This window comes from Buceros rhinoceros, unplaced genomic scaffold (assembly GCF_000710305.1).
Source record: "Buceros rhinoceros silvestris isolate BGI_N320 unplaced genomic scaffold, ASM71030v1 scaffold10176, whole genome shotgun sequence".
Classification (NCBI taxonomy): domain Eukaryota; kingdom Metazoa; phylum Chordata; class Aves; order Bucerotiformes; family Bucerotidae; genus Buceros; species Buceros rhinoceros.
The window spans coordinates 10161-22653 of record NW_010415801.1 but is presented as its reverse complement, the minus strand read 5'-3'; the positions used below and the strand labels follow the sequence as shown (position 1 = coordinate 22653).

General features: G+C 50.2%; 1 protein-coding gene across 1 annotated transcript in view; it reads right to left on the bottom strand.

Annotated features, from left to right (window-relative positions):
- Positions 1-4968: 4968 nt before the first annotated feature.
- The window catches only part of SCML4 (sex comb on midleg-like 4 (Drosophila)), a gene marked incomplete at its 3' end in the record, with an annotated part of 14502 nt that continues 6977 nt past the window's right edge, over positions 4969-12493 (bottom strand). Inside the window, exons 3-5 of the mRNA XM_010137550.1 lie at positions 10588-10717; positions 7892-8092; positions 4969-5163 (exon numbers count right to left, since the gene is read on the bottom strand). Coding sequence (XP_010135852.1) covers positions 4969-5163; positions 7892-8092; positions 10588-10717 — 526 coding nt within the window. The remainder of the gene's footprint in view (positions 5164-7891; positions 8093-10587; positions 10718-12493) is intronic.

Below are 12493 nucleotides of genomic sequence, written 5' to 3'. Positions count from 1 at the left end.
TCCTCTGCTCCCTCTTTAAGAGTGACCTTAATGTTTTGTTTATTGTTAATGTTCATGGTAGAGGAATATATGAGGCAATAAATGGCCTTTGCAGGTAATTAAATGCTGAAGAGAGCCAAAGCTATTGATAGCTGTAAAAGCTGTTTATTCTGGGTGTGCTGAGAAGGCGGGAGCACTGTTCCTCATAGCATGAAACAAGACAAGATTAAGCAAACCACAGTACTAGAAAGGGGGAAAACAACATTTTTCTTGCCCTCTCAGGGCTTGAAATTTCTAAGCTGCTGTTTATTTGATGGTTGGAACAGAAAATATTGATTGTAATAATTTGAGGGTTTATATCATGTTATTCTTTTTTCCCTAGCTGTTGTAGAAGGGCTTTGCACATGGTGGCAAGAATTATTGCCCTCCTTGGACAGATGCTCAAATAAAGGCACATCAGGGAAGGGTGACTTGCCCACACAATAAATGCGAAAGTGTCTGACAAAATCCAGCTCCCAGCTGAGTGTCTTCCCTACAAGTCACATTCATGCTATAGCACCTCTCCTACCAGCTTTTTTTTTCTTTTTCTTGTACCTGTATATAGAGGCACTGATGTACTGTTGGGTACCTCTACCTCTTGCTGTGCTTCTGCTCCGTATGGGACCTTACCTCCAGCCACTGCCACAAGAAGAGGTGCTGTTCTGTGGTAGGGGACGTGATAACGGTATCTACACATATGAATTTGATTTGGCCATGGGGAGAGGAGCACGGCTGGGGACCTTCTTCACAGACCTTCTTGTCTTCCGCCCCGATGAGGACAAGGATACAGGGTCTTTGCATAAAGAAATATTTGCTGCAGCTACTTTCAGCCATGCTCTGCATGGAGCACAGTTGTCTAACCAACAGCACAAAATAACCAAGCCCCAAGGTTCAGGACTGAAAGAGCAAGGAAAGGATTGACTCAAAAGGGAAAGAAGATGCTTATCAAGTTTGCTGATCCCCACACAGGAGAAGCTGCTTCAATTTCTGTGCCCACCATCAGGTTGGCAAAAAGCTTTATAACAGACATGATCTCCTCTGAAGAATGACAGTCTAACATTGCACAGGTGCATGTCAACAGTATGTTGACAGAAATGTCCCTTTCCCACGCTCACAACCAAACCTCTGTTAGCTCAGTGTGGGAGGACTAGTGATAGCTGAACCCAGAGGGTGTGGATGGAGGCAGGGTCTCTGGTGGCTTCCCATCCCTGTCGCCCCTGGCATACTTCACAACATTTTCTGCTGAGTTCACCCAGATCCTGCCATCATTTTAGTACAAACTGCACTACCACTCTCATGGAAAAATCTGGGGTGCAGGTCCAGAGGTGCTTTGAACCCAGGTGCTGTGGGGACAGGTAATGTGTCAGGATTTGCTGCAATGCATGAGTCAGAAAGTCCCCTCACAGCTGAGAAGAGGCTGTGGAGTATGTCCCCGGATGTGCCAAGACAAGGCAGTGAAGCCACTGACGTTGAGAAAGGGCTGGGGAGGGACCCTCACCCCACGTGCGGGGCCACTGGGTGCTGGTGCAAGAGGTGTTGGCAGGGCAGGCAGAGCGCGGGGGCTCAGGTACAGGCTCAGGGAGGGTAATGCACAACTAACGAGGCTCATTGCTGCAGCCAATGCAGGGTACAGCCCAGTGAGTGCATACTCAGACATGTAGAACATTGTTGTAAGTGATATACGCATACATCAACAAATCCCACCTGGCTTGTACGCAGCCATTAGCATCTGGCAGTTTGCTGTGAGCAGAGGTGAATAATGGCTTAGGGGTGTGTGCTTGGGGGCAAGGTTAAAAGGTGACTTCTGTATGGCGTAAGCGGATTAATATGACTGGACACGACGCCGGCTTCTCCTCTCACTTCTGCCAGCGTAAATCAAGAGTAGCTGCACCAAAGTCAATACACGTATTAAATTCATTGGCACACAGGGGCTGAAAAGCACATGATTTTAAGAGAGAGAACGTCTCGATTACAAGCTAGGGAACAGAAACAATGAAAAACGTGGCTGCTTTGCATGGCTTCCTGCGGTGCTTTATTATGGCTCTGCTCCTTCCATGCAAGCTCTCTCCCACCAGGCGCCCTCACAGACCCGTCTGCGAGAAGAGCTCCTACTGTCCTCCTTATTACTGCCACTACAAGGAAACTCCATCTCTGCGCTGTGTAGCAGAGGTCTCCCCTGTGCTGACCTTGCTGCAGAGAAACGCTGGCTCCCAGGGAGATGGAAGGAGATTTAAGTAATGCAGCATTAAACTTGACTCAGTGGCTCAAGTCCTAGCTCCTAAAACTGGAGTTATTCCACTGGTGCCAACAGAGCTGCTGGATACATGATGAACAGGAATATTATGTGTCTGCCTGGCTGCGGCTGAGCGCAGCGTGGAGCATGTGAGGCCATCGCTCCAGTTCCTCTGCTGCGCAGCTGTGGACAGACAGCTCCTGGGCTGGGCACAAGCTGCTCTGGGGAAGAGGCGGCTTTTCCCCCTCTCCAAAATTGCCCATTTCAAGGGCTTTACATAGCAGAGTTAATTTCTTTTTCTGTGCCTTCCTGTGTGCTCTGGGGTGGAGCAGTAGCCTCATAGGTTGATTTTCCAAGCACCTACCTGGCTGCACTGGAACCAGCCCCAGCTCTCCAGCTGCACCCTGGGGCCCACAGTGGGTCAGCTGGGCAAGCTGCTGAGCTCCCCGCCAGCCACCCCCAGGCCCGTAGACAGGCTTCGGCAGAATAACCTGAGTCCACCAAATTTGGTACATCAGGTGGGTGCTCAGCAGAGTGCTGAGAGCATCCTCCAATCCTGTTTCACTGCATTTCTGTTAGTCTTTGGTGGAAGGAGAGTCCCCTTTTGGTGGCTCAGAGAGCCTCCTGGCTGCACTGGGAACAGCACTGCTCAGCTCTGCCTTCCTCACTGCGGCACCAGGTGGCTCCTCCATCACCTCTGCCATGTCCCCACTTCAAGAGGGCAGCACCCAGATCTGTGCAGGTCGTGCTGACCCATGCTATGGCTCTCTGCCTAGCAGGCCAGTGGCTACCAGAGTCCAGCGTGAACAAGCTGCACCCTGGTGGGGGAGTGTTGATCCTGTGCGTAACCGCTGGCCTCAGCTATATCAGAGCTTGCATTCTCCACCGTGCCTCAGTGCTGCTGGTGATAGAGATGTAAAAGCCGCAGGAGTGGCTGTCTCTTCCCCCATCCCGCTCCCAGGCAGAGGAGAGGAGAGCCCAGGCCAGCACTAGCCTGACTAGCTCAGGCTGCCCAGACCATGCCACTCCAGGGGGTCTATTAACCACCTCCCAACAGTGGGAGAGCCAGGGAAGAGCAGCCTTCCCTATATCCACATCTCCTACCCGGTCTGGGTCAAAATGCTAATGCTTCAGTGGGAATGGTGTCAGGGACATCTGCGTATGGAGGGAGATGCTCGGAGTGTAACAGCCACTGTAAAACCTCCCATTGTGGAGTTGTCTTCCACCACATACAGCCTTGCCTTGCGAAAGTAAATGCAAATGTACGTACAAATTAAAATGCAAATGCAAACAGCACTCGCTCGGCACTGCAGAAATCTCTTGACCTCTCGGAAACGTTCAGGTTGTTGGTCCAGAGGGAAAAACAATATTGCTTTTCAATCTGGGTTCCTGACTTTCCTCCCCCGTGTGTAAACAGCAGCTGGTTTCTCTGCACAGCCCATTCCAGCTGTGATGTGTGAAGCACACAGTTAGGGTCTTCCCAGCAAACAAGCGATTCATGGTTCGTAGTTGTGGACACTAAAGCACCTTTCTCTCAGCTGCCAGCGTGTACCTGCCATTAAACTGAATACCTGAGAGACTGTGTGCTCCCCAAACACCTGCAGTGTTGTTAATAAGAGAAGGAAAAATAATTTTAGTCAGGAGGAAGCCTGCAGGTGAAGAGGATGTTCAGGGCCATAACTTTGCAGTGTTCTTGTTTTCTAAACTGACTTTCGCGACGTCCGCAGTGGCACCCCAGGGCAGCTTTCCGGCCACAGATTGCAGACGGGGGCTACAGCCATGTCGCAGCTCCCCCGGGGCTGCATGGGGCCAGCGCCCTGTCCAGCACTCTGGGCTGTGGGCAAGAAGGAAGCCCAGGTGTGCCATCCACCTGGGAACCCAGTGCTGCTGAGCTGTGTTAAAGGCACTGACCCAAAACGGCGTTCCCATGCGTGGCTCTCTCCCCTCGCCAACTAAAAGGTCCCCTTGAGTGAAGGCAGACCGTACTGCTTTGCAGGTTATCCTTAAAATGAGCAGCATGTAAGCAGGGGAGCGCACAAAATGAAGTGCTGGGTCAGAGCATACCCTTTATGGCAGTGATTTCGTATTCACGTCACGGTGACACTGCAATGTGCACTGGGGTCCATGCGCCTACCCGGCTTCCCACCTCTCACTGCAGCCAATGAGCCCAGGCAGCGCACGAGCACAGGGGTCCGGAGAGCACGGGCAGGCAACACCCTGCAGCGGGTCTGCAAGCAGAGAAGGCTTCGTAGTCAGTAAGGGTCCTTCAGTGTCTAATATGGTGGTTGAGTTGGATGGCAAAAGAAATTTCCCCTCTACCTTCCCACCTGCCTGAACCTGAAGGAATTTTATCCCTTTGGATCTGCTACCCCAGGACCAGGTATACTCGAGAAGGCCAAAAGTTATGGAAGAGAATGGACAGAAACAGGGACAAGAGGATTGTATGAGACTTGTTTCCTTAGGAAAAGAGTTAAAATAAGCAAAGAGAGATAAAATAATGTTCACGGTTTTCCTGTCACTGCTGGGGCTCAACAGTCAACACAGTGGTTCTCACCTGAAAGCCTCCTCTGTAGCCACTGGGAACAATGCTGAAAATCAGCCCACTACCTCCCTCTGGAACGGTCCTACAGAGACCTGCAGTTCACTAGCATGTACAGTACAGGGCCAAAAAAAAGACAGTCGTTTCCTCAGCTCTGTTAATAGCCCAAGCAGCCTACCTGCCTCCAGCCGTCTGTTTTCATACACCTCCGGCCTTTCCGACACGGCGTTGTACTGCTGGAAGGGCTGGTTGCTGAAGAGATTGTCACACAAGAGGCTGCGACAGAGCTTCTTCAGGAAGCGCAGGACATACCCGATGCTGTTCACTACTTGCAGGCTCAGGAGATGCTGCTTCCCCTCAAAAGAAGCTGACACTGGAAAGCAAGCAGGAGCAATTAAATACCTGGGGACGTGCGGCAGGCGGAAGAATGAGAGCCGGGGGAAAGATTTTGCACAAGTATTTCTATGTCTTTAAATATTTTACATAAATACCCCACCTGAAGTACAAAATAAACTGGAGGAGCTTCAGGAGCTGAGTTTGTGTGACCCAGATCACCTTCCCCGCGGAGTGCTGAAGGATGCCGACTGGCATGACCAGCGGTGCAAGGATTTCTAATGTAAGCATCCAACTGAAAACTGTACTGTGTGATTGGAAGGGAGGCGATCGTGATACCCTTGTCTAAGGAAGGGGAAATAAAGTAACCTGCCAATGACGGGCTGTTAGGCTGACTTCAGCAATACCCAAGGTTTTAAAAGGTAATGGCGAGACAAGAATTAAAGACGTGGCTGTGAGTGAATAAAAGGTACCAGGGTTGTACTGAAGAGAGGACTACCAGCTTCATCCTGGATCTTCATTTACTGATTTAATTGTGTTAATAGGCAAGGGAAGGTTGGCAGTTGTGGCCTATCCGGAATTCAGTAAAGTATGAGAAATCTTTTGTTAAACTGGAAATGATTGAATATGAAAGGTGGGTCAGGAGACAGCACCAGGTTCTTCTGGCAGGACACCCCAAGCACTGGAGAGGAACTGGCAGTGATCTGTGCTGGCACAAAAAGATTTTGTTGATGCTGTAAACTAGGAAGCATTATCACTGGAGAAGAGGACTGGGAGACTGCACAGAAAGGATTGGCTGACCTTGAGTCCAGCAATAATGCAAATGGGTGGAAAAAAAATACTAGAAAGTACGTGACAATTCGTAGTTTTCTGAAGTCCCTGTGAAACCTGAGCTGGACTAATGGGCACTGTTCTGGTCATCCAGGCTTGAGAAGGGTGAATTCACACTGAAAGAGGTGCACAGGCAGGCCACAGCGATGTTCCGGGAACAGAAAGTTTCCCTGTGGCACTGCAGCCATCACTATGTCTGCTACGTAGGGCTGTGGGAAGACACTCACGCTTCTTCCACCAGCCCAGCAACCTTCCTCCCAATGCAGAGAGGACCTAAATGAAGCAGCAGGGTGAGGAGCCTAGCAGGGTGAGGAGGGCTCTCTAGAAATACATCTAAGATTGAACTCAAGGGTGAGAGCAGAGCAATTTAAATCCCTGGGCAAAGATGTCAGGGAATATATTTAGCCAGGAATCATAAAAGCCGTGAAGGAATTGGAGGAGTCACAACAGATCCACCAGGATCAATTGTCACAGGACACGTTCTGGTGTCAACAGATTTGCAGGGAGGACTGCCTGAACTGCACCACCTTGAAGGATATTTTCCAGTCCTACAGGCTCCAGTCACAACTGGCAAGTATAAATTGCAATCTTTGGGATAACTTCAGAGATTTTCTGCTATCCTGAGCTGCTGTAAGGGATCATGTTCCAGAGCCAGCTGAGCATCTGTGAGTCAAGTCATGGGAAGATTGGAAAGCCCGTGACAAAACCCATCTGCACTGCTGCGTGGCCAGGCGTGAGCTGCAATCTCAGAGCCACACCACAACTAGGAGGCCATGCAACCCCCCTTGGTGATTAAAAGAGGCATGAAGTTGAAAGCAATGCTGACCAGGTGCTTTTAGCTCAGGTACCTGAAGCTGGCCAGCTCAGAGTGACTGAGACCAGGGGGGTTGGCAGGTTTAGTGCTCAACGTGACTCTCCTGCTTGTGAGGGAAATCATATGCAGCACAGAACCAGGCAAAAGTGAAGATTTGCACTGAATTGCTTCAGTCTTCTGTTTTTGTGGACAAATCTGGATCATAGAGTATGTCTGATGTCCCTTCGAGAAGGCACAGCTGTGATTACAGAGAACTAGGGGAGAGGGAGGAAGCAGGATTTATTCACATGCTGCACAGAGGGACCAGAGGCTGGGCTTCCACACAAGAGGGTCCCAAAGGCAGAGCTGAGCCGCTGTGGTCCCTGCAAAACTGATTGGGCTTGTGGTCCTTGGCTTTGTGTTCGCGCCTGGCTCAGCTGCAGCAGCTCAGTGGAGAGCATCGTTCCCATACTCCCATCAGTGTTTCGTTCCCACTGCGTCCCCATGTGCTAAAACAACATTGTGACACAGAATTCTTGCTGTGATTAAATGTGAAGTTCACGTTCAGGCTGAAAGCTAGGCCAGGGGATTCAGCATGGGACACAGTGAAAAGTGTCACTGCGGGAAGATGAGGAGCTCCTGGGAATTTCCCTCTGATCTCTAATTCTCGCTGATATATTTGTATAATCTTGCTGTATGGAGAATTGCCATGGGATTTTTGCAATCCCTGCAGCTGAGAGCAGATTTGGCTCATCAGCTGCAGGCAGAGGACACACAGCAGCTGAACTCTGAGCGAGTTTTCCTTTAGAGCAACACGTGGTGGCAACGTGTGGTGTGAAGTGAGCTTGCAGTGCTGCTCATCGGCCTCATGAAAAGCTCAGCTCGCAGCCCTGGCCTCAGCGCTGTTTCCAAGGGCGCTAAGTGCCGGACTCTGGAGCGAGCCCTGTTCTTCCCCCAGCTCGCTGCTGCAATACTCTTAGCCGATGCACTTCCATCTGACACCAAGGCAATTCCTGCAGCAGCTCGTTTTACGAAGGCATGAGTGATGCTCAACTGATGTGAGTGGGACAGGTAGGACAGTCGGGATTGGGGAGCAGGTTAAGACTTCCAGCATTTCCCACAAAGCCCTTGCAGAGTGCCTTACCTGACACCATCTCGCCTCCGTAGCCCTGCTTGATGAGTGAGAAGACAACCTTTTGCTGGAGGGCGCAGTCGACACAGGCCTGGACAGCCTGCTGCAGAGCCGCCGATGGCCGCTCGGGACCAAAGTGCTCTGGGAGCTGCTGCACTTTTTTTCGGTCGAGGTACGGCCCCAGGTTCGCTTGTTTGTTGACGTAAATGGAGACTGTAGACACAAAATCCCAACACGTTTATTACAAAGCAGCCCTGAGAGCATCCTAGCTAATGCAAGCTTTGCACATTTCTGTTTACCTCACAAGCTCTTCCATTCTGCAGTGAAGTGGTGCCGTTTGCCGTGGCACAGCCATGCACTGATCACCCACTGCCGAAGTGAAGCGAGCTCAGTTTGGGCTCTGCTCAGTGTCACGGGTGAAGGATAAACTACGTACAACTAAAGAAGCTCCTGTGCCCGCCTGGGTTCCGCTCTCTTGTGGACTGCCCTGTCCACGCAGCTGGTGACTAGAAAAAACACCCAGGGAGTGCAGGACGGTGACTAGCAGGAGTGACCTTACAGCAAGGGGTTAATTCCAGCCTGAGGTGTGGTCTGGGTTTGGTTTTTTCTCTGTGCGTTTTTAAGATGGTTCATTGAGAGGCCCTCTGAGATGGGTTTCGGGAGACTTTGGCTCCTCGCTGCTCCTGCAGCTGTAGTTTCTGGAGGGTTACGCTGTGCTGAGCTGCACAGTGCAAAGACGCAGACTGTGCTCTTTGGAGGCTTCCTGACCATCCACGTCCAAGCCAGCACTCTGCAAACTGCATCGCCTCCGGGGAAACTAAAATCCCCATTTGGGACCACAGCCGTGTGACGGTGCCACACGGGGGTTCTGCCCTGGGCTCTCCGCAGCCAAGCCCCGCATGCCTCCGCTCCTATGACATTGCCTGCAAAGGCAGTTTTTCTACATGCCATCAGGCCTGCCGGCAATAGCCAAAAAATCAGTGCCCTCCCCTCGCTAGCGTGAACTTATTTTAAGCTCGGCTGAGACTCACCATGTCTTGGAGGAAGCGGAGATAACGCTGAGGTAAATAAGTGCAACCAAGACACAGCCTGAAGTCAGGCTAAAGTGAGACGTATTATAATAGCTGGCTGAGTGTGCTCGAGATGTCATCTCTCAGACAATATAACATTATCCTCTGACAGAAATCAGATATGTGACAAAAAAACACCCCATCAAGTGGAGTGGAGGACACGATGACAGCTGTATAAAGTTGGAAATAATTTACAGTTTGCATCACCGTAATGAAAATCTAGTGTGACTGCCACAGCGCACTCTGCTACCCCATCTCTCACTGGACAGCAGAAGGGGATCGAGCAGTATATCCTGGGTAAACAGGAGGATAACAGCAATCACACTTATCATTACATAGCACTTTACACCTTCCAAGCGCCAAACAAAGGCAGGGGTAATGCACCAAAAGACAGCAGCAGCACGCATTAATGGCAAGGCACTGTCAGGGCGCAGCTCTCCTGGTGCACCACCGTGCCAAACCTCGCTAAATCCACAGGATGTGGCTTCAGCGCCGACAACCCACCAGTTTGGTCTGGGGCTTGGCTGCAGGAGGGACTCTGCAGCCTGCAGGCAGCATGCTGGGTCCCTCACTGGGGAGCAGGGGCCTCTATGGTCCTTTTGGTGCAGAAGGGAGGTAAAAGTTGGCTTGAGCCTTCCTCCACCTCCTGCAAATGCTGCTCTGGTGGGAGCCTACACACACCATTGGGATTAAAGGAGCCAAGGAGCCAGAGACGTGGGGAGGGGGACAGAGAGGTATGGGATGCTGCATCCACAGAGCCCAGAATGTCCCACAGAGTCTTTGTCTGTGCAGCCATCATGGTGATGTGGTGTGGCTGGTGGACTGTGCCTCCCTGTGCCCCTCCGAAAGCTGCGCCAGGCACACCTCTCAAGGCAGCGCTATGAAACGCTGCTCCGATGATCTTTTGTGCTTTGTAGTCTTCGCATGTGAAGGGATAAAAGAGAATAAAACACATTGTTGTCGTCATTGTCACCACGTTTAGTATCACTCCTGCTACCAGAGCAGATGGAAAACTTCTTGTGCCTCCCAGCTAAGAAATAATGGGGTTTATGTGTTATGTTTATATTCTAATGATATCTAATCCATTTCTCTGCTGAAATCTCAGGGTAAATCAGCTGTCTTGTTGATTTTCTTCCCATTTACATCAGTCTAAAAGCATTGACCTATGTTACTCTGGTAATATAAGCAAAAAAGAATAAAGCTGTGTCCTCCCTGACTACAGTCAGAAAAGATGAAGTCTGCGGCTGTGATAAGGCATTGAGGTTTGTGTGCTGGTAACCCTCAGACCACAGCTCCTCCATCCTTTGCCCCACAGCTGTGACAGACGCTTCATGGTCACACTGGGGTTTAGTCTGGTCATTGCAACACATTTGGTGGGGAGACAGTTGGGTGTATAATGGTAGCATTCACTGCATGTTGATGCCCTCATTTAAAGAGGAAGGGATCTAACAGCTCTGCTAAATTTGACACATGGCAGTCAAAATTCAGTCTTGCAGGACATCATTGTTCTTTGTCACTGGTCGCCAGCCTAATCTGCAAACACCCCGTTTTCATGAGCTCCACCTGTTCTGGAAAGCATAGCGTCTGGCTGTCGGCCAGCTGCTCACCCTGTAGCCAAGCAGCGCCTGAGGCTGGTACCTGTGAGAGCCTGCGGGGTGGCCGAGTTGGGTATCGTAGCTGCATCCTGGGGGATTGAACTAATATCCGGCTCCGGCGTGCTTCTTGGTGGAGAGATTGCTAAGGGAGTCATCAGGACACGAGACTTCAGCTGCAAAAAATAACCGGTTGGGTCATGAAAGTATACACAAGACAGTCCAATTTTATTCTGTGTATGTCGCGCCCCATGAACTCCCACTCATTAGCAATCTGCTATTGCATCACTTTCTCCAGGCCAGGAGCAACCATTCTGCTCCCGGGAGGATACCGGAGCCTGAAGCCTGACTGATTTGCAGCAGTCAGCAACGCCTTAAGTTACAGGATGCAAATATTACACCGCTCACCGGGTAGTTATTTACACCTGAGCAAATTGGGTCTAACACTCTAACAAATCAGCGCAATGGCATTTTACAGCCCTTTTCATGTGGGTGTAAACCACTCTCTGCAACTCAGAAACAGGGGGGTTTTTAACTACATCACAATTTAGGGCCAAATCCTGCTCTTGGTTACAGGGTTGTAAATCTTGTGTAAATCCAGTGGCACCAAGAGGCTCCTCTGGGCTGACACCATGTAAATAAGCTCAGACCACAGTCTGTAGTGTGTTATTACCGAGTAGTAAATACAAACCGCTGCACTGATGCACCCAGTAATCTTCATGATCTGCAGCCTGGTTTGGAGATGTGAAACATGATGGGAATTTACGGTGCAATATCACTATGTCTTTACGCTGCCAGTAACTGGCGTCGTCTCACCAGCCAAGTGATGATCAGGTCCTCATAATTATAAAGGGCTGACGTGATGGATGTGACCTGAAGGTACCACTCTTGCTTTTCCTTTCCCTATGAAGGGAAGCGGGGAGAAAGCAGGGGGCCAAGCACACAGCCAGGTGATTTATATATTTACATATACTACACCAAGCTGTGTTCTTCTGACAGGTGATTTTTGTTGTTGTTGTTGTTTTTCAGTGGCCAAAGGTAAAAATGCTGTAAGTGACAAGCATAGGAATGAAAACATGGGTTTTGCCCTGTTAAATTTGCTGCGTACTGCTTCCCTCAGAGCTTACGTCCAAGCTGGAAATAATGTACAAAGTGTATTTTAGGTGGAAGTGAAGTGAGACCACTACCTACAAACCAAACTTTGAGCAAGTCGTGGTGGAGAGTAGAAGTCATTTTGGATAAAGATGCCTGCTGTCCTTAAGTATGATTACAACTGTCTAAACTGATGGCCAGTGTTTCAGTGTAACGGTAAAAACAGAAGCTGTGGAAGGAAGAGAGAAGGCCGTTGGACTTGGTGCTATCCAAGTGAGGTTTTAATCGTTATGTCTTTGGGAGTTTGCATCACTCCCCAGTTACTGGCCCAGCAAGGGCTTCACTGAGAGAGAATTCAAGGTCTCTCTTGCTTTCAGTAGCACGGTTAGACTGTGCTGGGCTGGTACCCATCAAAACAAAGGTGTTGAGAAAGGCGTAATTTTTGCCTTCCAGACCTCCATCGAGCCCTTCTTGAACTTGTCCCTTTACACAACCTATAAGTTCCCTCAGAGCAGCCGCTGTGGAAAGGCAGACACGGTAAGCCTGGATAGAACCAAAAGCTGGCTCCTCATCCAGGCACCATCCCCTGCTGGCCACTGTTTGGTGCCTGGGGCAGAGACTGGATCCCACCTGGCTCAGAAGTGGCAGGCACCACCTACACATGGTGCTTCCCTGGGGTGGGCTAAACCCCTTTGGATTTAGACTGAACAAGGGAGAAAATGTCCAGTAAGGGATTCCCGGACAAACTGTGGATTTGCCTAAACCCCTTTGGATTTAGACTGAACAAGGGAGAAAATGTCCAGTAAGGGATTCCCGGACAAACTGTGGATTTGCCCTCCTGCTGTATGGCAGGCGTATGG